Here is a 27922-nt window from a genome sequence, read left to right as displayed (position 1 = left end):
CCACTGAAGATGAGGCTATGGGATTATGCTTCCAAATAACTGCTGCTAACCTGATTCCATTTGCTAAATAACAGACTTTCACAAAAATAGGAAAACCGATTTTTAAATAATTTTATCCAGTAATGTTTCTAAATCAACAGTTCACAGTGACAATACTAAATTTTAAAATGCATAATAAAAAAACCCTAAACTTTCCAGCCTAAATATCAGAGAGAGAAATTCAACAATAATGAAGGACATAAACATGCCTTCGACCCACCCTGCCCTGCGGCTTCATAGACCATCATTGCTACAGGCACAGGTTCACTATCAGTTTTTTGTGATGGTTCCTGCCCACAGCCTACCTTGACTTTTTGCTGGATTTGGGTTTTGGCGTGGCAGTTTTTGCTTTCTTTTCCTTTGGCTCTTTGGGAATCTTAGGGGTTTTAGGGGTCTTGGGTTCCTTGGGCTCTTTTTTCTCCTTAGGTTCTTTCGGTTCCTTCGGATCTTTTTTTGCCTTCGGCCTTTTCTTTTTCTTTTTTTCTTCTTGAGACCCATCCAATGTGTTCCTATTTAGTTCTTGGTTATCAACCCCACCAGGGAAGTCATCTTTACCAAAACTTTTACTGGGATCCTCTGCAATAATGTGGTTGTTTTTCTTTTTCTTCTTCTTTTGCTGTGGCTGCTGTTCTACTGATGGCAGGTAATCATCGCTCTTCACTAGCTGAGCATTCGGTCCACTAACCTGAGTCATATCCGGCACTGGTTTCTCTAGAAAGGGCTCCGATGGAGAATGCTAAGAGACACAAATAGGAATTGAAATCAGTTTATCATTCTTTACAGTAAAGAAAGAAACTGAAAGTTGGTGGCTGATGTTTCTGAAAGTTAATTCTATACTCAAGGAATCAGATATTTTACCTCCTATACAGTTGTAAAATCTACCATTTTCTCTCATCCAAAAAATGTTCAAGCTTCTAAATAAGAATGTTTAAAAATTTCAATGTAATAACACAGAAAAAAATCAGCAATGAAAGAAAAATCTATCACTGAGCTAGATATTGTTTTTTTTTAAAATAGGCTATATGGCAAATGGTGGATGATAAGAAAATGCAAACACAAAGAATACATCAAGGTAGAGTTCTTTTCCCTGTGTGGTTATGTGAATGTAAATTACAGTACACCACTTAGCCATTTTTTAAAAAGAATAACTATATACAACATTGTAGGATTCTGGTGGTGTGAAGTAGGAAGATAAAATGTTAAGTGCAACACATACATTATATACAGTAAAAGTTTATGTCTGGTTTAAATGACATTACAATGTCAAATTAAAACCATGTATCAAACAATGATTTTGCATTGATTACTTTTCTTATACTGGTATGAAATGAGTAATCTTTTTCTTAAGTTCTTAACCTTTACATTTTGAAATTTCACAAATTACTTCAATAGTTCATTTGTTATGCATTATATTTGATATTCACTAGGAACAGTTCAAGAGAGTGCTTTGCAACAGAAGAAAACACTGACAAATGGGACAGCATCTTGTCAGCTGAAATAAGAATAAGTGACCCGGATATGTAGCAACCTCACAGCCCATGACCCAAACCAGGGTGGAGTTGGATTATTGTCCATATGGCCAATTATGACATCTAACAAATCTGTATTTTTTTTCATATTCTTCTCCTAGCACATAATACCTGCAAGATGAACAATCTTACTGTGTATGGCAGGCCTGGGCTTCACATACATAGTACGATTAAGTCCCAGTCCCAGGCCAACTAACTATATAAGATGCTCTTACTTATAGTTGAAGACATGACATTTTATACTAAGTCCAAGGATACACAAATGACGACAGTACTGAGTCTGATGTCAAAGTCAATATACTGCACAATGTACAAAAGGAGCTGGGAAGGCAACAGTGTTCAGGTCCACACCCAGAGAACGAAGACTAATGGAACATAAACTAAGTCTTGGCATGGGAAAGAGAAAAATTAAATCAAGCATTCGAATAGACATCATATAACTCAGGATCCAATATAACTCATATTCATGGAACATTTACCCAATGCCATGTATTGAGGTTTTGTGCCAATTTACCTGAATTTCACAACAAAAATATGAAAACCTGTACGGCACTGGTGGCTCACATCTGTAATCAGGAGGCTGAGACCTGAAGAAACTTGGTTCAAAGCCAGTCCAGGAAGAAAATTCCATAAGACTCTACCCCTAATTAGCCAGGAAAAGGCCAGACCAGAAGTATGGCTCATGTGTTACCGCACTTAATTGTGAGCAAGAGCCAAACCAGAGCAGGAGACCTTAAGTTCAAACCCCAATGTTGTCCCTACCAAAAAACAAACAAAACAAACCCAACAATAAACAAAAATCAAAAGTTATCCATATCTTTTAGAAAGGAGTAACAGGTCACAGCAGGAGATCTGAATCTAAGTTACCTAAATCCAGTACTCTTTGACTCTCACCATCTTTTTTTGGGAGGGAGCTGGTTGTGGGGCTTGAACTCTGGGCCTGGGCACTGTCTCTCAGCTCTTCAGCTCAAGGCAAGCACTCTACCACTTGAGTCACAGCGCCACTTCCAGTTTTCTGGTGGTTTATTGGAGATAGGAGTCTCATGGACTTTCATGCCCGGGCTGGCTTTGAACCACGATCCTCAGATCTCAGCCTCCTGAGTAGCTAGGATTACAGGTGTGAGCCACTGGTACCCGGCTTCCCCATCTTTTCTTAAAAGCTCATACACAAATATCTTTCTAGGAAAGCTCAACAAGCTTCATTCCATTTCTAAAAATGTGATCCCCAAACTATTGAAAATAGTTATACCACTCCTGACAAAACTTGCTATGGCTACTGTGGAAACCTATGTTCAATTCTTTAGCTTCAAAGACAGGAAAAAAAAAAAAACCAGAACAAAAAAACACACAACTCCCCCAGAACTCCACTATTAGCTACTTATCTAGGGTAATCACTTCACTCACATGGGATTTGGTTCATCTACAAAGTGAGGAGTTTAGGTTAGTTGTTTTTTTTTTTTTTTGGATCCGGTCGTGGGCCTGAACTCTGGGCCTGGGCGCTGTCCCTCAGCTCTTCAGCTCAAGGCTAGCACTCTACCACTTGAGCCACAGCACCACTTGCGGCTTTTTCTGCATATGTGGTGCTGAGGAATTGAACCCAGGGCGTCATGCACGCAAGGCAAGCGCTCTACCACTGAGCCACCTTCCCAGCCCCAAGTTTAGGTTAGTTTTCAAAGTCTATTCCAAACTCTCATGGAGGAATGTGGATATAGCTCAGAAGTAGCACTTGCCTAGCGTGTGTGAAGTCCTGGGATTGATCCCCAATACCACAAAGACACAAACAAAAAACTTCATCTTGTATTAAAAATTTTTAAATACATATTTCCCTTTTAAGGTCACAGAAGAGAATGATGAATCTGAAAGTGTTGTAAGAGAAGCCAAGAAATAAGTTCGAGGAGAAACACTCAAACATAAATCTTACATAAATGGCTTACATACAGTGACCATACAGCTAATCACAAACGGAAGAGCTAACTCATGCCCTCTATTTCCCCCCATAAATGTTCCAAAACCAAAATGAAGGTACCATCCAAATTATCTTTACCTAGGCACTAATGAAATCTAACTTAAACTGTTTTCTTATATTTAAATAGCTTTAAGTTTATTTAACACATTTCATTTACTAATGTAATTGAAAAGAGAAAACATTTGGGGAAGGGCAAAGGACATAGAAATCAACCTGTTTGAAAGAAAAAGTTGTTCTTTGAAAGAAAAGTCTTTAACAATGATTAAAACTTAGAACTACAAGTTAATATCGGATCTGGTTCCTTTCTTTAATCTGCATAGAATCAACTCCAGTAACAAAATGCCATTATCAAATAAGAGATTTCCTGGTCTACAGTTATAAATTAGAAAAGGGATAGCAAACAACATAAAAAGACTGAAAATTTGTATATCTACGTCAGCATACAAATCATTTTAGATGTTTGTTTTAGAAATAAATGATGACACAAATTAGTAACCTAGTAAAAATTTTAATCTTCCATAGAAAAGAAAAAATAATCATTAAATATAAAAAAGTATTAATCTTGTTTGATACTCGACAGAATTATGTTTTGGTACTATCTGAAAGAGGGTGAAAAAGGTGCTCAGAAACATTATAGTGTTTACTAGACCTACATCTCCTTAAATCTTTTAGAGAAAAGCTGTTTTTGTAAACATTTAACAAAGAACAGATGGCCTGCCTTAATCATGTGGGGAAAAAAACCTGGAGCTTCTAGTAATACCCTGACAAAGTCTCCCAGCCCAGCCATCCCCCGTCACCCCCACCAGATGCGTGGTACAGTCTTCTCTAATGCTATTTAATTTTACAGCGGACATTTTCCCATCAATTCCCACTGCCTGACAGGTAATCAATGCCATTAACATCTGATATTACCATAGAGGGCATTCCTAAAACCTCTCATTTATTAAAGTAAATGTGGAGAATGTTAGATACCCGCGGTATATTCAAACATATCCTACAGGACTTTCTGCATGGTATATTTTCTATCCTAACTCCACATATTTTTTGGAATATGAAGGAATACATGGAAACTGTGCCATGAACTTTTGGAACTTCAGAAACATAACGGATATTTAAGCAATAAATACAAATGAACCAGATGTGTATATTTTGTCAAAATAAAATTACATATGCTACTTGTGTTTATCTGTAAATCCACTCTTCATAGTGTATCCATTAGAAAATGTTATCCTATATGAAACAGCATTGGAGTTTAACCAAAGGTGAGTTGAGGTAGTAGGAAAGCAATCTCTCAGCTACTGTGTGTGTGTGTGTGTGTGTGTGTGTGTGTGTGTGTGTGTGTGTGTGTGTGTGTGTGTGTGCGTGCGCGCGCGCGTACGCACGCACGCAATCCACATGCTGTTGCTGGGATCTGTGCTGCCTTGAGCTTCTTTTGCTCAAGGCTAGAAGTCTATCACCTGAGCTCCCCATGCAGCTTTTTGGTAGTTTACTGGAGGTGAGAGTTTCAGTCTTTCCTGCCCAGGCTGGCTTCGAATCTCTATTCCAGATTTCAGCCTCCTGAGTAGCTATCATTACAAGTATGAGCCACTGGTGCCCAGGATTTTCTCAGCTACTTTTAAGCTAACCTCACCCCCGTCCCCGCCCCCAAATGTTGAGGAGTATCACAGGAGAGAAAGAAAAGATGTGGAAAAAGAGACTTCCATTTATCTTGTGTGCTTCTCTTCCATGATTCAGCATTTTCTGGTTTAAAAAAAAAATCTTACCACATATTGCCTAACAGTACTCCTGAAGTCTAAGTTGATTAGCAATATTGAGTAGCAGGAATAAGCTATCTAATATTAACTGTGTAAAATGTTGCCCACATACAGTATCTAAAAACACAGCATTTTGTAATACAGGACACCTTTGCATGCACATTTTATTCCAAACATGTATTAACAGATTTATTTACATAAAAGAAGCAAAAAAATTCAAATAATGCTTTATAAAAAGAAAGGACTACTACTAAACCAAAGTGCTGTGGTACTTCCGGAAATATGTGCCTTCTTGAAAATTCAGCTAAAAAAGGGCAATAATGAGGAGTCATGTAAGTTCTCAGAGAAAATAAAATCTTGGCAAAAAAGTGGCCAGCCAGTGAATACTAAAGAAATACAAGCGTGAAACATACCCAATTATGGTATAATGTCTTTTCTTTTTTGGCACTGGGGATCGAACCCAGGATGCTGCACTTGCTAGGCATGCTTTGCCACTGAGCTACATCACAGTCCTAAATGGCTTTTAAAGATAGCTATGTGCATTAGATCATATAAATGATGCTTATTGAAATGACCTCCAAGAAACAGAAGCAAGAGGTTTTTATTATACCGTTTGCGGCTCTTTATTCCCTTCTGTGGCTACTTTTTTTCATCTGCATCCTTTGTTTTGTACATACGTTTATCTGATTTGAGGGGAAAGGGAAGCACAGAAATGGTGGGACAGTGAAACCCACTAGACACAATGTTGAAAATGAACTTTACAACTTGGTGAGGAGGAGAGGGGGAAACCTGGGAGGAAATGAGGGAGAAGATGACATTATTCAAAAGGAAATGTACTCGTTACCTGACTCATGTAACTGTAACCCCACTGTACATCATCTTTACAATAAAATATATTTTTAAAAGCCACAAATTCTTAGTTACATAAGAGTAAAGTGTACTATTTGGTATATTTAAAGTCACACTTGTAATCCTAACTACTCAGGAGGCTGAGATCTGAGGATTTAGGTTCAAAGGCAGCCCAGCAGGAAAGGCCATGAGAATCTTACCACCAATAAACCACTCAGAAAACCGGAAGTGGCACAGTGGCTCAAGTGGTAGAAGGCTTGCCTGAGCTGAAGAGCTGAGGGACAGTGTTCAGGCCTAGATTTCAAGCTCCATGACTGACCCCTCCCACCCACTCCCCCAAAAAGTTTTAGAAACATACTAAGTGTTGAACCAAGGACCTCATACATGCTAGGCAAGTGCTCTATCACTTGGGCCATCCCCTCGGCCTTTTCATTTTACATTTTCCTTTTGAGATAGAGTCTCAGTAACTTTTCTTGGCCTCAAACTCATGATCCTCCTATCTCTGCCTCCTGAGTAGCTGGGAAGACAGGTATAAAGTACCACATCCAATCTATTACTGACATTCAAGATGAGCAAATACGTTTGAATAGTCAACTGAAACGTCTTGTAAAGTTTGATTCTTTAATAAAAAATAACAAACACAAAAATATTCTAAAGTGGGCTGGGAAGGTGGCTCAGTGGTAGAGTGCTTGCCTTGCATGCATGAGGCCCTGGGTTTGATACCTCAGTACCACATAAGCAGAAAAAATGCCGGAAGTGGCGCTGTGGCTCAAGTGGTAGAGCGCTAGCCTTGAGCTGAAGAGCTGAGGAACAGTGCCCAGGCCCAGAGTTCAGGCCCCATGACCAGACCCCCCCCAAAAAAAAAGAAAAATTCTAAAGTATATCAAGGATTAGATTTTCTGCTTGGCTAAATTTAATGTAAATGGAGTCACAGCCCCAAGTTACAGCCTTGTTTAAAAAACAACAACAACAACGAAAAAAAAAAAAAACAGGTAAGGTTAATTGAGCTCTTTCTTTATCAATTTCCAGGAAAAATTATTTGTTGAATGGATATGCCTGTGAACAGAAAGCACAAATGAACAATATCAGGCTGACAGTCCTCAAATTACTCAAATTAGTCCTATGAAATAAAGTAAAGTTCACAATATTCAAAGGTGTCATTTAAAAAGAGGACTCAGGTCATCTAAGCTCACACACACACAGAGCTGTGATGAGAGAGGAAATACTGCAGAGAGGACGTATAAGATACAGACTGAGCATCCCGAATTCAAAAATCCAAAACTGACCCCACCATGACACTGCCAGAAGAAAAGCTGACACTATGAAACTATTTCATGCAAAAAGTTATTTAAAACATTATATAGGACTGGGAATTTGGTTTAGTGGTGGAGTGCTTGCCTAGCATGCATGAAGCCTTGGGTTCGATTCCTCAGTACCACATAAACAGAAAAGGCCAGAAGTGGCGGTATGGCTCAAGTGGTAGGGTACTAGCCTTGAGCACAGAGAGGCTCAGGGACAGAGCACAGGCCTTTAGTTCAAGCTCCAGCCCCCCCCAAAAAAAACAGAAGTAAAATATAATATAAAATTACTTTTATCCATATATACAGTATAAGTGGAACATGAATTTTGTGTTTAATCTTGGGTCCCAACTCCAAGATATCTCACTGTGTATATGCAAATGTTTAAAATTGAGGAAGAAAATCTGAAATCTTAACACTTCTCCACCCAAGCATTTTGGTGTCGTTTTTTTTTTAAATTATTGTAAAGGTGATGAATGGGGAGAGGGGATTACAGTTACAAAGGTAAAGTTATGAGTACCTTTCTTTCTAAACCTCTTCCCTCATTTTCTCCCGCTTACTACTCCCCCACCCCTCTCCCGTCTCAAGTTGTAAAGTTCATTTGTAACATGGTGTCTAGTGAGTATCATGGCTGAATTAGTTAATACTTTGTCCTGCTGTTTCTGTGATTCCCTTTCCCTTCTATGGCTCAGATAAGCTTATATACAAGACAAAGGCTAGAGAAAACTAAATTAGCAGAAAGAAAAAATAGAAATAACTGTACACAGAACCTGTTGTTTCCAATTCTTGGAGTTCTTTTTTTTTTTTTTTTGGTTGGCCATAGGGCTTGAACTCTGGGCCTGGGCGCTGTCCCTCAGCTCTTCAGCTCAAGGCTAGCGCTCTACAGCTTGAGCCACAGCGCCACTTCCGGTTTTCTAGTGGTTTACTGGAGATAAGAGTTTCACATACTTTCCTGCCTGGCCTGGGTTTTGAACCATGATCCTCAGATCTCAGCCTACTGAGTAGCTAGGATTACAGACGTGAGCCACCAGCACCCGGCTTGGAGTTCTTTTTATATGCTTCATTATAGTTAGCCTTATGCACTTAGTGATCGGGCTATTGTGATCCCCTGCTAAGAATATCATAAACATACACTAGGTATTACAAATGAGGGAATCCATGCAACCTATACTTCTGGGCCTGGCTTGCTTCACTTAATATAATTTTTCCCAGATCTTTCCATTTCCTTATGAAATGGGGCAATGTCATTCTTTCTGATGGAGGCCTAGAACTCCACTGTGTATATATTACACATTTTCTTGATCCATTCATCTACTGAGGGGCATGTGGGTTGTGGAACTAAGAATTTTGATAAGGGGTCCCTCAACCGATAGTATATTGTGCACCATGTCCTAAAGGTATAACGATGATAACCCCTTTTTATTCCAGTAATATTTTGAATGAAAATCTTCAAAATATACTTCAGAATATTCTTTTTTAAATTAATTTTACATATTTCTTTTTGTTTTTGTGGTACCAAAGAATCGAACTTGGGGCCTCACACATATTAGGCAAGCACTCTACCACTAAGCCATAATCCCAGCCCTACTTTAGAATATTCTAATGTGGCCCCAAACCAGGAAAAATCTGTTACTTTTTCAGGGACAGAGATGTACATAAGTGTATGTTATATACATACATACATACATACATGTGTTTTATATCTCCTGGTAATAGTTATCAAAGATTCTAAAAGAAGTATATGACTGAACAAATGTATTTTATGTAAAATGCAATGAAAGAACCACTGAATTAGGAGTTTCTCTTATGTTAAATTTAAGTCACAGGTACAAATAAAATAGGATATTAGCATAATCAGGTAAAGATAACTTGTATAGTTACAGACATAGTCTAGAAAATTACTATAACATAACGCAATAGTGTATGTTAGTGCTTACTTCAGGCTAATTTTTATTTTTAAGATTTTTTTATTATTATCATTAAGTTCTTGTACCAAGGAGTTGCCTTTTTTTTTGTCGGTCGTGGGGCTTGAACTCTGGGCCTGGGTGCTGTCCCTCAGCTCTTCAGTTCAAGGTGAGCACTATACCACTTGAGCTACAGTGCCACTTCCGGTTTTCTGGTAGTTTATTGGAGATAGGAGTCTCACAGTCTCTCCTGCCCGGGCTGGCTTTGAACCTCGATCCTCAGATCTCAGCCTCCTGAGTAGCTAGGATTATAGGCGTGAGCCACCAGTGCCCGGCAAGGAGTTGCCATTTAACAAAGCAGTTTACAAATATATTATATCTTAATCAACATTCTCACCCATCCCTCCTCTCTCTACCCCTTCCCCCCTCACTCTTCTTAATTTTGTAGACTTCTACCTCTCTTCTCCTCTTCATTTGTTTACCCCTTTTCTCCTGAGCCTATCCCATGTCTTTCAAGTACCTGCTTCCTGGTGTCTTATTTTGCTGAACTTTGATTCTGTCTTTCTAAGGAATTACACTATTTGAGATCTTCCTTGAATCTACTGCTAATATATTTATATATACTTAAGTACCACCTAATATATTTATTGTTAGTTGATAAGCTAAATCTATTTTCTACATATTTTACTTGTCCATTAGAGTGATATAGTGCCATTTGTAAAGAAATGGAAAGTCCTAGAAAAAAATTATGTTAGGTCAGGCCCAGAGAGGCAAAGGATTCAATTAGACTTGAATTTTTAATTATTGCTAAAACATTTACTTTAAAAATCATCTGAAGGCATTTGTTAGCCTTGGACATTTTGCTCATGCTTTTTAAGTTACTTTATGATAAAAGTGCCATACAAACAAAAATCTTAAACAGCTACAAGTTAACACAAGCATCTTATATTTCATCTAAACCATGAACACATTCTGAATTAATAGAACCATAATAGTGAAAACAGTAGTCAAGCAGCCATGTTAAATTTCATGTGAAATACAGATTACTGAACATCTTATACATATGCAGAGTACTCTCAAATAGCATTCGTTTTGTTTTGTGCCAATCCTGGGGATTGAACTCAAGGCCTGAGCATTGGCACCTGAGCTTCTTTTGCTCAAGACTAGCACTCTATCACTTCAGCCACAGTTCCACTACCACATCCTTTTTTAATAGTTTACTAGACATAAGTCTCATGAACTTTCCTGCCTAGGCTAGCATCAAACCACGATCTTCAGATCTCAACCTCTTGAGTAGTCAGGATTACAGGCATGAACCACCGCACATGGCTTTCAAACAACATTTTTAAGATGTAAAACATTAAATTGTGATATACCAGTCAGCTGGTATATCACAGCAGGAAAACACCACTGCCAAGTTCTCTTTTCTTTACCTGTTTGCTTGTATTTTCTAGTACAGAGTTTTGAACTCAGGGCCTTGGGCTTGATGGGCTTAGTTTGTCGGCTACTGGCTAACTAAACCTTCAGCCTTGCTGTTTGCTAGTTATTTTGGATACAGCGTCTCATGGACTTTTCTGCCCAGGCTGGGTTAAAACTGTCATCTATTAGATCTCAGCATCCTGAGTAGCAAGTATTATAGGCATGAGCCACAAATGCCTGGCTTGCTACAAAGCAACTCTTAACTAGAGCAGAGAGGATCCCTATTCCTGCCGGCAGCAAGGTTAAGGTCTTTGTACTGCTGCTGTTGTCTCCCTTCCTGCTCTCCTTCCCACAAACAAACACCACACATATATACATACATACCTGGAGCTAGGTGCCAGGTCCTCCTGGGCCAATGGGAAGAGGAAGCTGAGGGCACATCCTGGTTTTAAGATAGAGACAGGCTAGGTCACGGTATCCAGAAGCCCTTGAGCCATTCAGCACATCACCTCTTCTTTTAACTATTTGCTGTATGGGTTAACCATGATGCAAACTTAACTAAGCAATCTCTTCTATTTAGTATTTAGTATATAGCCCACTTAGGTGTTACTACTTTATAAAAGGAAAACCGAAGCTTTAAGATTACCTTAACCAAAGTTATATGGCCAGCAAAATGACAAAACTGGAATTCTAACATAGGAAACAGAACTATAACACCCAATCATTTTAGCCAGCCTCCCCTACAAAGCTCTGAAATATGGGTGAGCACCCATGGTGGTGACGCTCAGCTAGAAAGATGGCTATGGAGCATTCCAATCCATAGCACAAACTCAGAGTATTGTTCTCCAAACCATACCTATCTTCGTTCTAAGATCCTAACTCTGAGCTACAGACTATGTTGGATTTTAATACAAATTAGGAATTTTTGTCTCAAAATAGAAAAAAAAAAGGGGGGGACTGGAGGTTAATCATAAACAAAAGGTCTTACACATCACTAACTTTCTGCCAAAAGTTTAAAATGTAGGTCAGAATTGGTATTCTGATTGTACTTCACAGCTTACACAATTCATCATGACTTTCAAAGTCTCTATTTAACGGAGTATAGCTCAATTCAGTCACTACCATAACCAACTTAGTCCCAGGGACTGCTTCAAGTCTTTAAGGGCCAGAAAAAGATAGGCCCACTCCTGCCCTATCCTGAAAACTCTCCCAAACCAGCCAAACTCTCAAAGACTGTACTGAATCTTTAGGGGTCAGGCTTTAAGCAGTTCCAGGGACTACTACAAGTCTTTAAGGGCCAGAAAATGATAGGCCCACTCCTACTATGTCTTGAAAATGCTCCCCAGCCAGGCACTGGTGGCTCAGACCTATAATCCTAACTATCTAGGAGGCTGAGATCTAAGGAGCCTGGGCAGCAAAGTCTATGAGACTTGCATCTCCAATTAACTACCCCAAAACTGAAAGTGAACCTGTAGCTCAAAGTGGGAGAGAGCTGGCCGTGAGCACAAAGAGGCTAAAGATCAGCATCCAGGCCCAGATTTCAAGTACCAGGACCAGTGAAAAAGAAAAAAAGAAAAGGTTCCCCAAACCAGTTTATATGCATCTTTATACAATCTAATGTGTTTTGAGGGTGGCAATTGTTTTCTCTAGCTTCATAACAGATCAATTGTTCTTACTTATCAACAGTACCCAATACAGTTGGGCACTGGTGGCTCACGCTTGTAACCCTAGCTACTCAGAAGGCTGAGAGCTGAGGATTGTGGTTCAAAGCCAGCCCGGGCAGAAAAGTCCCTAAGACTCTTATCTCCAATAAACCACTCAGAAAAACGGAACTGGTGCGCAGTGGCTCAAGTGGTAGAGAGCTAGCCTTGAGCTGAAGAGTTAAGGGACAGCATTCAGGCCCAGAGTTCAAGCCCCATGACTCACAAAAAATAAATAAATAAAAGTACCCAATACAATCATACATAGGCTTACACTAAGGGACTACAGAGTTAAAGACATCCTGTTTGTCAGACACTCTACGGGATAGAGGTAAAACTAATGCTAATTGAACAGTTTTTGATTTATCTTCATAGCTCCATACTTAGAAAAATTAGCTTAGTTGTTTATATGAGATTTAAATGGTGTTTTCACATGTGTTGGTTTTCCAAAACTGGTATGTATATACTACTGTATGTATATACTATAGTATGTATATACTATTGAATCTCCTCTCCTACTTTAGATAGAAGGAAGAGAAATGCAGAGAGCCCAACAGAACTATCACTACATTGCCAAGTAAGGGAAAAAAAACAAACAATTTTGGCATACTTCAACGCCTACAGAAGTAATGGCAAATATCCCAAGTCTCCTGGGTCACAAGAACGGGCCTCTGGTGACAGCAGGAACCTTTCCTACAAAAGCTGCAACATGGACACTAAGGTGCCTCAAGCTTGTCAATAGCAAGCTAAAGTACGAGCCATTGTAAGAATCTAAATTATTCAAGCTTTTGCCCAGTTCTGAATTTCTAAGCTCCTTAGGTAGTTCATCTTTTATTGGACACTGCTTGCTAGCTAACAGCAACAATGGAAAAGATAATATGTTCAGGGGGCTTTAAGAACTAAGTGATCTATCTCTCCCTTCTCTTTCTTTCTTTTCTTCACCAACTGGCCTCTAGTGTACTTTCCTTTAGGGGTTTATTAACTATCCATGAATGAGAATCTACACAAAGCAGGTCCTGCTCACCACAAGGGTCAAACTCACATATTAAAAAGAACTTAAGTTTTTTACTGAACATACTTAACATGGTATTTTGCTATCACTTTTACAGTCAACTGCAAGCATGTTCTTTAAACTGAAAAGGTGAAATGCAGAGTTTTTGGCTTTGGGAAAGCAATGTATACTGTGTTTGGATCTATTACTTTAAAAGGAAGGTCAATATTAAAAATAACTATTTTTGTGAATTTAAAAAGGCAACTTTCAAAGCCTGATACAAGGTGTAACTGTTAAGAGTTATGGGTATTGTTAACTGAACAATCCCAGTGGGTTGTACAAAACTGGCAGTAGGACCATTTTTGAAGGGGGGGAAAAATCAATGTATAAGGTGTTCAATGATAAAGTTAATTTATATACTTTAGGCAAGTTCTCTAGGATTCAGAGACTGACACTCTACCAAATTTAGTCTGCTTAATGATAGACTACTTCAGTCCTATAAACTTACATCTTGTGAGAGGCAGAATTCTAAAATGGCTCCATTATCTCCTATAAGTGTGAAGGACCTGTGACTTAAAGCCAAGAGAATTTGGCACAGATGAGAGGATTTCACAGGTCTGATCAAGATGCCCAAATCACTAGTCTGGGGTTACTCAAAAAAACATTTATCCAGGCAGGTGTCGCTTCACTGGGGGAGGCTTAAAAGAAGGCAGAAGACGATTTCTATTAATGGCTTTGAATAAGTCAGTAATCACAGCAAGGAAGGTACCAGGAGTAAGAACTACAGGCAATCTTCTGGAGCTGCGTGTGAGCCTGGGTGATAGCCAGCAATAACGGGAACTGGCCCATCATACAGCCCAGGAAGCAAACTTTGCTGCCAACCTGCATGGAACTGGAAGTGAATCTCTTCCCAGTAAAGACTCCATGTGAAAATTCAGTTTGATGACACCTGACTGCAGCTCAAAAAGGCTCTGAGCAGTGGATCCAGCTGAACCATGCCCAAAACCCTGATCTACTAAAACTCTGATGGAAGAAATTGATATGGCTTTAAGCCTCCAAGTTTGTAGTAACATGATACATACACTAAATACTTGAATATCCTCTTAACTCTAATCTGATTTTTTTGTGCTTCCACAAACAAGACTGCCTTCCATCTATAAAAATACTGCTGCTGTTTATGCTGCTGGACCACTGGACAATCCTTGTGAACCTGACTCCATTTTACAAATGGGAAAAACTGAGACACTCAAAGGATTAAAATTTGATAAAATCACAAACAAGTGTGTGTGTGTGTGTGTGTGTGCGCGCGTGCGTGCGTGAGTGCGTGCATGCATGCATGCAAGCTTGTAATAAGAGGTGGCAGGATTCAAACCAGGCAAGCTTTCTGCAAGGCCAGGTTTTCAAACACTGTGTCAAACACCTAATCACTATTATTCAAACAATCCTGCTGGGTGCACCAAAGAGGAGGAAGAACATGGCTAGGAAAGCAGAGCATGGAGTACACAGTATCAACTGGACAAAGGCACCTCACACAGGAAGAACCCAGTGACAACACAAGCTAGACAGCAAGAACTAGAGCACACAATGTTTGTAATCTACACTTAAATTGGCACATCAAAAAAAAAAAAACTAATTTCAAGTTAAAAAAAAGTCTATGAAACTGCACAATAAGCAGTAAGAAAGACTCCTAATACTTATTTTTAAAGGTTTATTGTGTATTAGGAAGTCAGTTTATCACTTAAAAAGAACTATGTCCCCAGGACTCCTTCCAGCTGGAGTTACACACAAAACAGAAGATACCAAAGCAATTAAGTATTTTATAAACACTGCTGAGGGGTCAAAAATAGGGTGGTTCATTCACTGACTAATAACGCAGTAATAAACAAACAGCAATGTTATACAACTGAGAAAATTATTATAATTGAATCTACACAGCTGGGCAAGAAAGCCTGGCTATGTATATTAGCTCACAAATGTTTCGTGGGGGTAGGCTTTATAGTTTAAAATTGTCTGCAGTTAAGTCTCTTTTTCAGATTTTCTCTTATCTGAATACAATTCCACAACTATAACACCAGAAGAGAGGAATCTAGCAAAATGCTCCATCAAGTCTTAGATATTTTTACAACAGAAATGTGTGTACAAAGGGACAGGCAGTTCATCTTTGCTGAGATATATTCATTTCTGCTCTGCAGACTTGTCCACATGTGTGTGTGCAGCAATATGAATGAGTGACGCACATGCTAGCACAATGAAGAACTTCTCAGATTTACTTGTTTTCCACATTTTAATATTAGTCCTAGTGTTCTTGGTTTTTCCTCCACACCTTGAATTTTCCCTCCTGCAAATCTTGTATTTTTGTCTATAAGCATCCAGCAGAAGACAGAGAAACATCTCCATTTACCCATACTCAAATCTAAATAAGTGGGTCCACAAAGGACATACAATTTATGTATGTCCCCTGAATCACTAGTATCATTGGAGTAGAATCAGAGAAACACTATTTTCTTGGGTTCAAGATACAACTTTGAAAGCCAAGCACCAGTGGCTCAAACCTGTAATCCTAGCTACTCAGGTGGCTGAGATCTAAGAACTGAGATTTGAATCAGCCCAGGCAGCAAAGTCTGAAACTCTTATCTCCAATTAAGCACCCAAAAGCTGGAGTGCACCTGTGGCAAAAGTGATAGATCATCAGATATGAGCGAAAAAAAATTAAGCAAGAGTGCAAGGCACTACATGCAGTTTAAGCCCCAGTACTGATAAAAAGAAAAGAAAGAGAGAGAAGAAGGAAGGAAGGAAGGAAGGAAGGAAGGAAGGAAGGAAGGAAGGAAGGAAGGAAGGAAGGAGGGAAGGAGGGAGGGAGGGAGAGAGGGAAAGGAAAGGAGGAAGGGCAGGCAGATGAGCAGGCTTGGCATGTTGATAAGAGCCCAATACTGCATGTTTCCATGTGTTAGTCTGACTAAATTATAATACCATGTATGTACAAAATATGATGGTGACACTCCTTTGAACAATTTAATATAAACCAGAAAAAAAGAATGACGGGAAAGCAAAACAGGATCCATTAGGAGGCAGGTACCAGTGAAGGGGAATCAGGTTCACAAAGAAAGTGAATGAGGGTAAATATGATCGACAGCACTTCATTTGTATATATGAAAATAGAAGAATGAAACCTGTTGAAATTGTTTTAGGAAGTAGGGAGGAATGATAAGGGAGAGGGACAGGGGGGATGAGATTGATTAGGCTGTACTAGATACACGAATGGAAATGTTGCTATGAAATATCCCTTGAACAACTAAGATATGCTAACAAAGGGGAGAGGGAAGGAAAAGGGGTACAGGAAGGGAGGAGAGGAGAGGGAGAGGAGGAGCTTGAGAAAATGTTTCTATAGTCCCACCAATTAAATGTAGATAAAATGCAAGACAAATCTAAAGTAAGGTTCTTTGTGGGAGATAGTCTAACTAGTTGCCACCATATTACAACTGGAAGTTCTTCTTAATTAAATGAGTAACTGAACAATTCGTGATCTATGTCATGTTCCCATCTGCATAAAATCTAACTAACTTCAAACTTAAATGGCTGATTAGCTAACTATAAGGGCAGAGGTACACATGTATCTTCAACAGGCGCACATTTTACATCAATGATATCTATTTTTATGAGATAAAAGTGCTAAAGCTTTAATGGTGGCAATTAAAACAGCCAAGAGTTTGAGTAGCTCGATGGCTGAGTCACAGACCTTTTACCTATAATGGGGTCCATTATATCTCTGAACTCAGTTTGAGGGAGTAGAAGAGAAACAGATTTTTAAATACCGTTATAAAACAGCAGTAACTCTGTGAACTACACTGCTGGAGTTTAAATGCTATGTGATTTAGCCTGGTCTTAGCACAGGCATCCTTTCAGCATCCTTCTTTAGAGTATATAGATACTTGGGATGATTTGAAAATATTTGAACACTGAGTGTACTTGAAAAGATGTTATTACTTAGGGATATGTATTTGTGTAATTTGTTCTATATTAACTTGCTTATAATTTAAAAAGAAAGCTTGTTTTGAAAAAATATTACCTAGGGTAACTAAAGGAACAATATATTCATTCCTGCAAATATCTTTATTCCCATTTAAAATACAATTTAGAAGAATGAATAGGAAGAATGTGGTTGTTCACATTAAAAGGAAGTGTTTTACAGTTTACGACTGAACTCTAAACAAAGGAACTGTAAACAAAGGAGGGGAGAGTGTTTACTTGACAGTTTAACAACACTCAGAATTGTTTTAAGTTTTCTAGTTCCCTCATTTAATATCTTCTCAACACTAATCAATTCTCTAATTCAAGGATCTAAAGATTTTCTACTTAATTTTTGTTATGGCAAATCCAGAAATGTATAAACAGATAGTATATGGGGAACTTCTTGGGCTTCCCTGTCTGTGACCCACACTCTCATCCCTCGGGACAGATGGCACACAGGATACTACATGCAGATGGACTTACCTCTAACTAGCAAGAGCCAGACTCACAGGGATGAGAGGTAGGTCTGAGCAGGCATGTCCCAGATGGCCAGAATGGCACCAAGGCCTCCTATGTTGCTGGAGGTTGGCATTAGACAGATAGTGTTAGACTCCTAGTTGGAGATACTCCTTTTAGACAAGTTGTTCTAAGAATAGGAGAATGAGCTCAGAAGATTTAATGTGAAGTTTGGCTTGTGAACATATCAAGTTAAGGTTAAAAAAAAAAAACCTCAACACCCAAGGTGTGTAAAACCCCTCATCTAAGATGAAGGGGGAGGAGCTAAACTCTAAAGTCTTTCCTAATCTGAGACCCTCTAAGGGTCTCTGCTATCAACCCTACTCCAGTAACATGTCTAGGAGATGAAGTATTTGTAAGGGGCGGGGGGAATGAAGATAATTTCGAAGGGGAACATTTTTTGAGATAGAAACAAAAGATAAATTGATTTGAAAGCCTATAATAGAAATATTAAATAAGATACTGCAGAATTAAAAATGTAAATGAAATCTCCAAATACAATTTATTTTTCCTGTTAACCACCAGAACACTCAGCAATGCACAATTTCATCCCACATGTGCCTCTACGAGTTTTGCTCACAGTAACATTATTAATATCTGCTCAATATAATGTTATATTTATTAAGCAGTTCATTTTGCACAAAGTATTCATCTTTGTTTATTTTGTTAAATGGTGAGATCTTACACCCATAACAAGTAAACCAGAGGGGGGAGGAGAAAGAAAAAAGCCTCTGAGGCCTTGTGGGGAAAGAGGTGCCTGAGGACGGGGAAAAGCATACAGGCACCCTAACTCCTCACAGCACAAGAGCCAGGACCCCAGTGTTGAGTATGTACCACCAGGCTGCCCTGAGCCTTAAAGACCAAACACAGCCAAAGCAAAGTCTGCTTCAATCACCCCAACCCATAGCACCCTACAGTAATTTGTTAAAGCAGCTGCTTTTTAAAAGAAGTCTGCCTCAGGGAATAATTTAAATAGCTATCTCTCCCAAATTGATCTACCAGCCTACTTTTTAATTTGCCTCTTGCCTGACCAGTTCTCAGCTATCTAACCTTCTACCCCAACCTCTTAGACTGTGTCAAGTATTTGTGGAACCTCTCTTTAATAGATCTTCCTATACTCTCAGCCTGCTCCTCAGCCCTTTTATACAGTACATGAAAACAAGGACACGGGATGACTCATTGCAACATTGCAACAATGATATCCCCAAGACAGTATATTGGAAATAAACTTTACAACTTTGAGGGGGGGGGAGTGAGGGAGGAGGGAGAGGGAGGGATAGTGGGAGAACAACAGGGGAAGGGGTAACAACGCTGGACAAGAACTGTACTCACTGCCTTACTCATGTAACTGAAACCCCCCTGTACGGCACCTTTACAATAAAATAAAATTTTAAAGAAAGAACAGTACATTTACTTCTTCACTTCCTCTCCTCTGCTCCAGGCACATACTCTGGCCATGCTAATATTTCACAACAATGACTCTTATTAAGTTGTCCCCAAAAGTCTCCTAGCCCTTCATCTCACCTGACTTCATCTCCTATCTCCTTCAATAATACATTCAGAATCATCTCAAATATAAACTGGGTATCATTGTTTTGGGGTTGTTGTTGTTGTTGTTGTTATTGGGTTTTTTGGTGCTGGTCCTGGAGCTTGAACTCGGGGCTTGGACATGGTCCCTGAGCTTTTGTGTTCAAGGCTAGCTAGCACTCTACCACTTCTAGTTTTTTGGTGACTCACTGGAGAAAAGAGTTTCATGGACTTTGCTGCCAAAGCTGGCTTTGAATTACGATCCTCAGATCTCAGCCTCCTGGGTAGCTAGGATTACAGGTGTGAGCCAGTGGTGCCCCACACTGCCTATGATTTTAAATGTACAATCTACTGTGGAATCCTTGCCAACTGCACTTAACTGTTGGCTGGGTTCTGCCTATGCTGACTTGCCAGCCTGTGGCCTGCTTTTCCACCTATGCCCTCATCATGCCCAACTATAGGCACAAAAGACACTTTGCTTTTTCCTAATTTAGAGGTTGATAACATATCATTCCTCCTGTCTTGAATACCTTCTCCCACATTCTCCTCCTCAAACTTCAAATTTCTACTTCAACATAATTTCCTTCTGAGGCCTTCCTTGGTCTCTGCACTAGAGACTGATGCCCTTACAAGGACAAGTAACACTTACCATGTTGCTTGACTAGTCATCTGGACTCTGAGCCCTAAAGGACAGCAGAGTGCAGCATGACAGATGGCTACCTCTAGCACCCAAAGCAGGGACTGACACACATATATGCTTGAGTTGGTGGCTGGAATATAAAAATCTTACCATGCCTTCAAATGTGAGCATCAATTCACATCTCCACCCTCACTCTGTGCCTGGCAGCTGCTCACATATTCTCCACTCTTTTATAAAGGGCATTTGCGTGTGCCCACATTCATTTACACTGCACAGCAGCTGCACACCCAGTCAGCAAAGGATCCCGGGCTCTGAGGTCACTTCCTCATCTGCTGAAGGCATTTGCTGAAAGGCCCAGGTATGTCACCTCCTATGGCGAGAGGTCCCCCAGGATGGGAGATCACTTCCTTAGCCACTAAGGTCCCACCTTCCACCTTCGCCTTCCGCCTTTCCCATGTAATCCAGCTGAACAGGAACCCCCTTCTCTTTTTATCTTCTTCCTTCCCTTGGTCTCCATGTACCTCCATCTTGTGTAGGGCCACAGTTTACTCTCCCCCCCTCCAATAAACTCTCTTCTGCCTGAACCATGTGTGGTTTCTTTTCTGGTGAACCTTACACAAGTGAAGATAACTTTTCTGATGGAAAGCACAGTGTTCTGTGCCACAATATGTATAAATTGCTTCTTCACCACCTCTTTTACCTAGCTGAGACACGGCCTTCATTTTGGCCTTGCAAATAGTGAAGTTGCATATCTACTTCTATACAGGTCTTCATTTGTTCTCTCTTTATTGCAGTTACAACACTACATTGAAGTTTGCAAAGAGAATAGCACATTGTAAATACACGATGATGCTGACAGATGAGTAAATGAACAAATAGAATGAACAATGGATGAATAGGGACAATTTCATCTTAATGTCCTACTTTAAGAGGGTGAGTCCACAGGCAACACAGGCAGCTACTCTACCAGGCTCCCTACTCTAAATGAATTACAAAAACTGTGCACAATTTCATCTTCAAAAATAAAAACCTTTTCTCGTGATATTAAATTGTAACAATCATACTTTCTTTAAATTAAAAACATGGCTTGCGACTGATTACAACATACATTACTTGTAGAATAAATTTGGGGTGTAGCCCAGTAGTGGAGCCCATCTGAGTTTAATCCCCAATACTATCAGAAAAAAGGGAAGAGGGCCAAATGACTTACCTAAAACATTTTAGTAATTTCAGATGGAAGGGTAAGGCCTTTGATAATTATGACCCACATCTTGTTGCTTTGTATGTCCCTCCCCCACAGTATAACCCCTGCTTTCACTATATTTGATGTCAGTATAACTTGTGGAGGAGATGGGGAAAAACCAGTTGTTTAAGGATACAGGTGGACCTGTTGCAACAATGAGAAGTACAAGTTGTCATGTCCAAAACGAGCTTTACAACGTAGGTGCGGGGGGGGGGGGGGGGGGGGAAGAAGAAGGATTGGGATTGGGGGGGAGGGGGGAGGCTGGGAAGGGATGTGAAGGGTAAACAAAGGAGGAGGCTGCAATGCTTGGTAAGAAATGTACGCATTATCCTGCCCATGTAATTGTAACTCCTCTGTACAAAAAAAAATTATGACCCACATCTTCTTTTCCTGTACAGCCCATCTCCTGGTAAGGCTGGGGAACGACAGCCCAAAACAGAGCCCTTTAGCAGAGCAAGGCAGGAACAGGATAGGACAAACAGTCCTAAGGGGCTGTAATGGGTTTACAGAGCTTCAATTCAACCTTACAGGCCTTAAGACCATAAAGTCCCCTAAGTCCCATTGTCCCACCTAAACCTCAAACGTAAGGCATCAGCTTACCTCCACTCTTCCTGAAAACTAAACTTGTGTTCTCCTGAATTCCTCTAAGGAACTGTGAGGGAACAACTTGCCCAGTAAGCACACACACGTCCAAGTTCAAGCTGCAACTCTCTCTCTACCCACATAGCCACTGTTCCCACCCAAAACTTATTACCTCACAACTGCTGTCTACTCCATGATGTCCCTGGAGCAGAGCTCTTGGAAAGTGACCAGTTCAAATGAGAAGTGCTACAAGTGTGAAATCACACCAGATCCCAAAGACTTACAGAATCAAAAAAGATAAAAGATCTTGTCAGCAGAAAAGGGAAAACATTAATGTTAATATTTATGTTAAAATACTTCCGGTATAGGGGCTGGGAAGTTGACTCAGTGGTAGAGTGCTTGCCTCGCATGCATGAGGCCCTGAGTTCGATTTCTCAGCCCCACCTAAACAGAAAAAAGCCAGAACTGGCATTGTGGCTCAAGTGGTAGAGTACTATCCTTGAGCTGAAGAGTTGAAGGACAGCTCTTTGGGTAAATCTTAATTACACAAAATAGAGTAAGAGTTAATTTTGCCAGTTAATCTTTGTGCTTTTAAAATGGTAAGTGAACTATTTTGCATGGCCTATTGGGCTCACATCTTACTCCAACTGGACAGCACAGGCCAAGACAACTCTCAGCTTCTTTGCCAACCTCAGCTCCAGTTGCATCCTTTCTAGCCACCCTCTTTCAAATCCACCATACACTGCTGCCCTATGACCTTGACTCTAGTTCACTCTCTAACAGCCCATCTGTATGACCCCATTTTTTTCCTTTTTGAAACTACATTTCTCTTCCAATCTATTCCTTGGCGAAGACTAGTGGGAGCCTGATATACTCCAAACACACAGCCTCCCAGATGCCTTTCAGACACCATACAACCCACCTTCAGTATCTTTACCCAAGCTATTCTTTCCCAGAAGTTTGCATAGCTTGTTCCCTTACATTATTCAGGTTTTCTGCTCCCTGTCATCTTTCAAGGAAGCTTTTCTAATCAACTTACCCAAATTACCACCATCCAAACTTCTCTCTTTTTGTCTTTGTCGTCATAGGTCCTATTACTTGCTGGCTATTACCCACTTGCACACACTCATTTATTTTGTTGGTTGTCTCCCTCACTAAAATGTTAGTTCTATGATCACTGCTATACCCTGAACAGTTCTAGACACAAAATAGGGAGTTAATAAATACTTTACTTTGAGTATTGCTGGGTTAATAAATATAAATAGATGAGATAAGTACCTAAACCAAAGCAATCTATCCTATCATGTTTGGTAGGCCAGTACTCTACCACTTGAGCCATGCCTCTGTCCCTTTTAGCTTTGATGAGATCATCTCACTTTCTGCCCAGGGCAGCTGTACTGTGATCCTCCTATTTATATTTACTGCTGGGAGGAGAGATGCATACCACCACATCCAGTCTTTTCTGTTAAGATAGAATCTTACAAGTATTTTGCCTGGGCTAACATCAAACTGTGTTACTCCCAATCTAGAAGGGTTATCAACCATACTTGGCTTGCTTTTCTATCTGTCCTAGGCATGTTAGAAACTTGCTACCCACACTGTCTTTGACCCCTGATCAAAAGGCTCCACCTCCTCCTTTCTAATGCTGGGATTACAGGCATGCATCACCATACCCAGCAAACTGCCAATTGTTAAAGGATTTTCCGAGGTGCCAGTAGTGATAGAAACAGAGGCAATGCTTTTCTTAAAAATATTAATATATATTACCACCTGGGAGTGGGTGCCAGGAGGAGGGAGGAAAGTGAATGGGGAGAATGTCTGAGGGTGAACGTGGTTGAAATACTTTCCATACAATAAAACCAGCTTAAACTGTTAAGAAGAGGTGAGGAGCTAGGCACCAGTGGCTCACACCTGTAATCCTAGCTACTCAGGAGGCTGAGATCTGAGGGTTGCAGTTCAAAGCCAGAGATTCAAAGATTCTTATCTCTAATAAATCACCAGAAAACTGGAAGTGGCGCTGTGGCTCAAGAGGTAGAGCGCTCACCTTGAGCTGAAGAGCTGAGGGACAGCGCCCAGGTCAAGTCCCACGACCGACAAAAAAGAAGAAGAAGAGGTAAGGGGTAGAGAGATCAAGGCTGAAGAGTACAATGCATGCAGGTATAGAAATGTCACAACGAACATTCTACTGCACCCCCATAAAACTAATTTATGCTAATAAAACTTTTTAAAAAAAAATTCTAACTGTGAGCTGGGAAGGTGGCTCAGTAGTACAGTGCTAGCCTTGCATGCCTGAGGTCCAGGGTTCAATTCCTCAGCACCACATAAAAGGCTGGCAGTGGCACTGTGGCTCAAGTAGTAGAGCACTAGCCTTGAGTTGAAGAGCAGAGCCCCAGCAGCCAGGCCCCATCCCCCCCCCCAAAAAAAAGGAAGAAAGAAAGAAAAGAAAAAGAAATATAACTTTAAGGTCTGCCCCGGGCGATGCAGGACCAGTGTAGATGCCTCCCTAGTTTCCACAGTATCTGTGTGACCTAGGTAACTGGCACACCTGGAAGCAGTCACTTCCTCCTCCTGCTAAGTCACATCCTGGGCCATCCCTGGTCACACCTTCCAGCTGACCATAGGAGGGTCCTAGGCCCTGAGGTCACATCTGGATCCAGTGTGGCCATGCCTTTCCCCCCACCTCGACACACTTCTTCCCTTCCCTGTAAGTCTTGGTGGTGAGGATGGGGGTGGGGGGTGTCACCCCTTCGGCCATGCACTTTTCTACCATGCATGGCTTCTCCACCATGCACAGCAAAGTGGGGCAGCAATTCGGTAAATAAACTTCTTTTCCTGCCTGAACACCCATGGTGTTCCCTTCATCCACTACCTAATGAAACTCCAATTGTGGACGTTTAGTATAGTTATCTAAGCCTATCAACAATTATTGGAATAGATACTAAAAACATTTCTCCTTTATACAATTATGTATCTGTGCAAGGGCTAATTACCTTCACATGTTTCAGCCAATACAATACATTGAAACAATAGATACAGAATCCAGCTGGCTTCCAATATGCTGCACACATCAGTTACTCGTAAAACTATAAAATAATAACCTCTCCTCTCTAGGTTTATGTGGGAACAATAGTCATTTTTATTTATAAAACTTAACACTTATGTTAGCAAATTAACTTCTAAACAATAAATTCCCTAAATTTTATTTTATTTTATTTTGTCTGTTGTGGGGCTTGAACTCTGGGCCTGGGCGCTGTCCCTCAGCTCTTCAGCTCAAGGCTAGCACTCTACCACTTGAGCCACAGAGCCACTTCCAGTTTCCTAGTGGTTTATTGGAGATAAGTCTCATGGACTTTTCTGCCAGGGCTGGTTTTAAACTTGATCCTTAGATCTCAGCCTCCTGAATAGCTACGATTATAGGCATAAGCCACTGGGGCGCCCAACTAGATTTAGATTTAATTTTTGATGAGGTAAATAAAGCTATTATAAACCAAACCTCTTTAGGGTTCTCAACATTTAAGATAATAAGGATTCTGAAACAAAAAACATCTGAGAGCTATCACTTTAAACAAAACACAATTGTAAACAGATGAGCAGTTATCTATCGCTAGTATTATTCACGTATTCAAGTGACATGGAGGAACAGCACCCAGTCTCAGTAGCAGGAAAGTGTTATTGTTTGTACTTGAGCCTTATTTTATCTCCTAGGATCGTCCCAGTAACTGCATAAGTCAAGTGAATAGTTCAAAATACATGCCTATCACAGATAACTCTATCTTTGGTATCTAGTCTCTAAAGATGCACAATTAAGTAAACACAGTAACTTAACCTATTCAAATTTCTGGGTCTGATTTCTACCGATTCATCTTTTTTTTTTCTTTTCTTTTTTTTTTGGGGGGGGGCTTGGTCGTGGGGCTTGAACTCTGGGCTTGGGCACTGTCTCTCTGCTTTTCAGCTCAAGGCGAGTGCTCTACTGCTTGAGCGACAGCGCCACTTCCTGATTCATCTTATTGAATGTGCTAACCAACTATCCTCCTCAACAATCCATGGAAAAATCAACATGGGCAATAGGTAGTAAAAGGTGTTCTGAGAATTTTTTCAGGCTCAAACTGTCTTGGCTATGCTCTACAGCACTCCTTCTGGCCTTTGACACACATAAAAAATGTCTAAGGAGCTTCTTTCGAGAAACATAGGCCTCGGGGTTCATTCCAACTTGCGCAACTTTGTTTAGAAAACATGGTTGAGTAAACAGAAAAGCCAATATTAAAGTCTTAATGGATCATCTCTTCACACCTGGATAGGTGAAACCCTAGAGAACATCAAAGAATTTCTATAGGACACAGATACTTCAAGAGGCCACCTAAGTCTTCTCACTGGCTTTCTGGTGTTTCTCTGTGTCTTCTCCTTTGGCTGTTCTTTCCTTCCCATGTCTTTACATATCCCCTATCTTATTATGGTGCATTGACCTGAAGTGTAAAAACCTATTTTTCACCATCCTCTTAAGGAGGAGTCTCTTGGCAGCCAATAGAGATGTAGTAAGAAATATCCAAGCCAGCAGTGCCTGACTTCACCCAGACAATACTGTTTTACTGAGAGGCTGTCATTTAGACAAACTCATGTTAATGTAGTAACTCAAACAGGAAAAATAAAATCAGAATTTTTTTTAACTATTCTTTCAAAATCCTTTTAGGGGCCGTAAAGTTTAAAGACTGCTGCTCTATCAATTATGACTATAGGATTATGCTAACAGAGATGAGGGCAAATATTAGGCAAATGTGCTTATTTAAGTTGAAACTGGTTAACATTAAATAAAATTTTAATTTAATAATATTTTGAATATTTTAAATTTAAAAATCAATTTCTCAGTTTTTCTACTTGTGCTTCCTAACGACCAGTAGCTACTGACTATAACACTGGACAGTTCAGAAAACATTTCCACCATCTCCGAAAATTTCACTGGATAAGGCAGCTGTGGAATTTTGATATAATAAAGCACTCAATCCCTTCCCAAGGGAAATTCTTGGTTTCTCTGCAGTCATTTTTATGACCCCAATGTCCAAAAAAAAAAAAAAGTGGGACATTTCCATCCAGATGAAACACACAGGAGCTCAACTTTTATAACATAATGATTATTGCTATCTGCTTTCCAAAAAGGCTCATTTCTACATCAATGAGATACAAAATCAGTATTTTAGACTTTTTTTTTAATTGGGGTTTCCATAATAAAATTAAGAATTTTTAACTGGGCATTTCAGTAGCATGTGATATAATCACAAAAAATTTGATTGATAACATTAAAAATTGAGATCCTATGCATGACTTAATTAACTGACCACAATATAATACCCAAGATGTACAATGCTTACCTTACCTCAAGTATTTTCAATGTTTTCTAAAATGCATGTGACCAGAACTTTTTTGCAAATAACTTCATACCAAAACCTGTATACTTTAAAATGCTAGACTGTTTTTAACAACTGGCTCAAACACAGCAAAAAGTTGTGTGTGGATATCTGTATCCTATCACGATGCAGCAGGGCCCAAAGACAATGGGTACTTACAGTGTTATAATATTAGAAGCACACAGCTTACAATGGATACATACATACTCCCTTTTTTAGATTTTATTATGTTCTACATTTTATTTTCTGAAAATTTAAATAACCAGTCATACTTGGGATAGCAGTCATTACATGTGGATATTTAAATTAAATAAAATTATAGTTTTAGTTCCTCAGTCCCCCTAGTCCCATATTTCAAGGACTCAATGGGCATGAGTGACTAGCAGCTACCATCCTTGACGAAGTAAACAGAGAACATTTTTATCATTAATGGGAAGCTCGTGGACAGGACTAGGTTACAGACTTTCAACAAAAGAGAAAGAAAGAAAGAAAGAAAGAAAGAAAGAAAGAAAGAAAGAAAGAAAGAAAGAAAGAAAGAAAGAAAGAAAGAAAGAAAGA

General features: G+C 39.8%; 1 protein-coding gene across 3 annotated transcripts in view; it reads right to left on the bottom strand.

Moving 5' to 3' along the window:
* The window catches only part of Chd7 (chromodomain helicase DNA binding protein 7), a 216775-nt gene that overhangs the window by 103429 nt on the left and 85424 nt on the right, over positions 1-27922 (bottom strand). For all 3 annotated transcript variants that reach the window (XM_013009365.1, XM_013009366.1, XM_013009367.1), the window contains exon 3: positions 345-775. In XM_013009365.1, coding sequence (XP_012864819.1) covers positions 345-775 — 431 coding nt within the window. The remainder of the gene's footprint in view (positions 1-344; positions 776-27922) is intronic.

Source organism: Dipodomys ordii, unplaced genomic scaffold, assembly GCF_000151885.1.
Source record: "Dipodomys ordii isolate 6190 unplaced genomic scaffold, Dord_2.0 Scaffold9, whole genome shotgun sequence".
Classification (NCBI taxonomy): domain Eukaryota; kingdom Metazoa; phylum Chordata; class Mammalia; order Rodentia; family Heteromyidae; genus Dipodomys; species Dipodomys ordii.
Note: the sequence above shows the minus strand (reverse complement) of the source record. Positions and strands in the feature narration are given on the sequence as shown.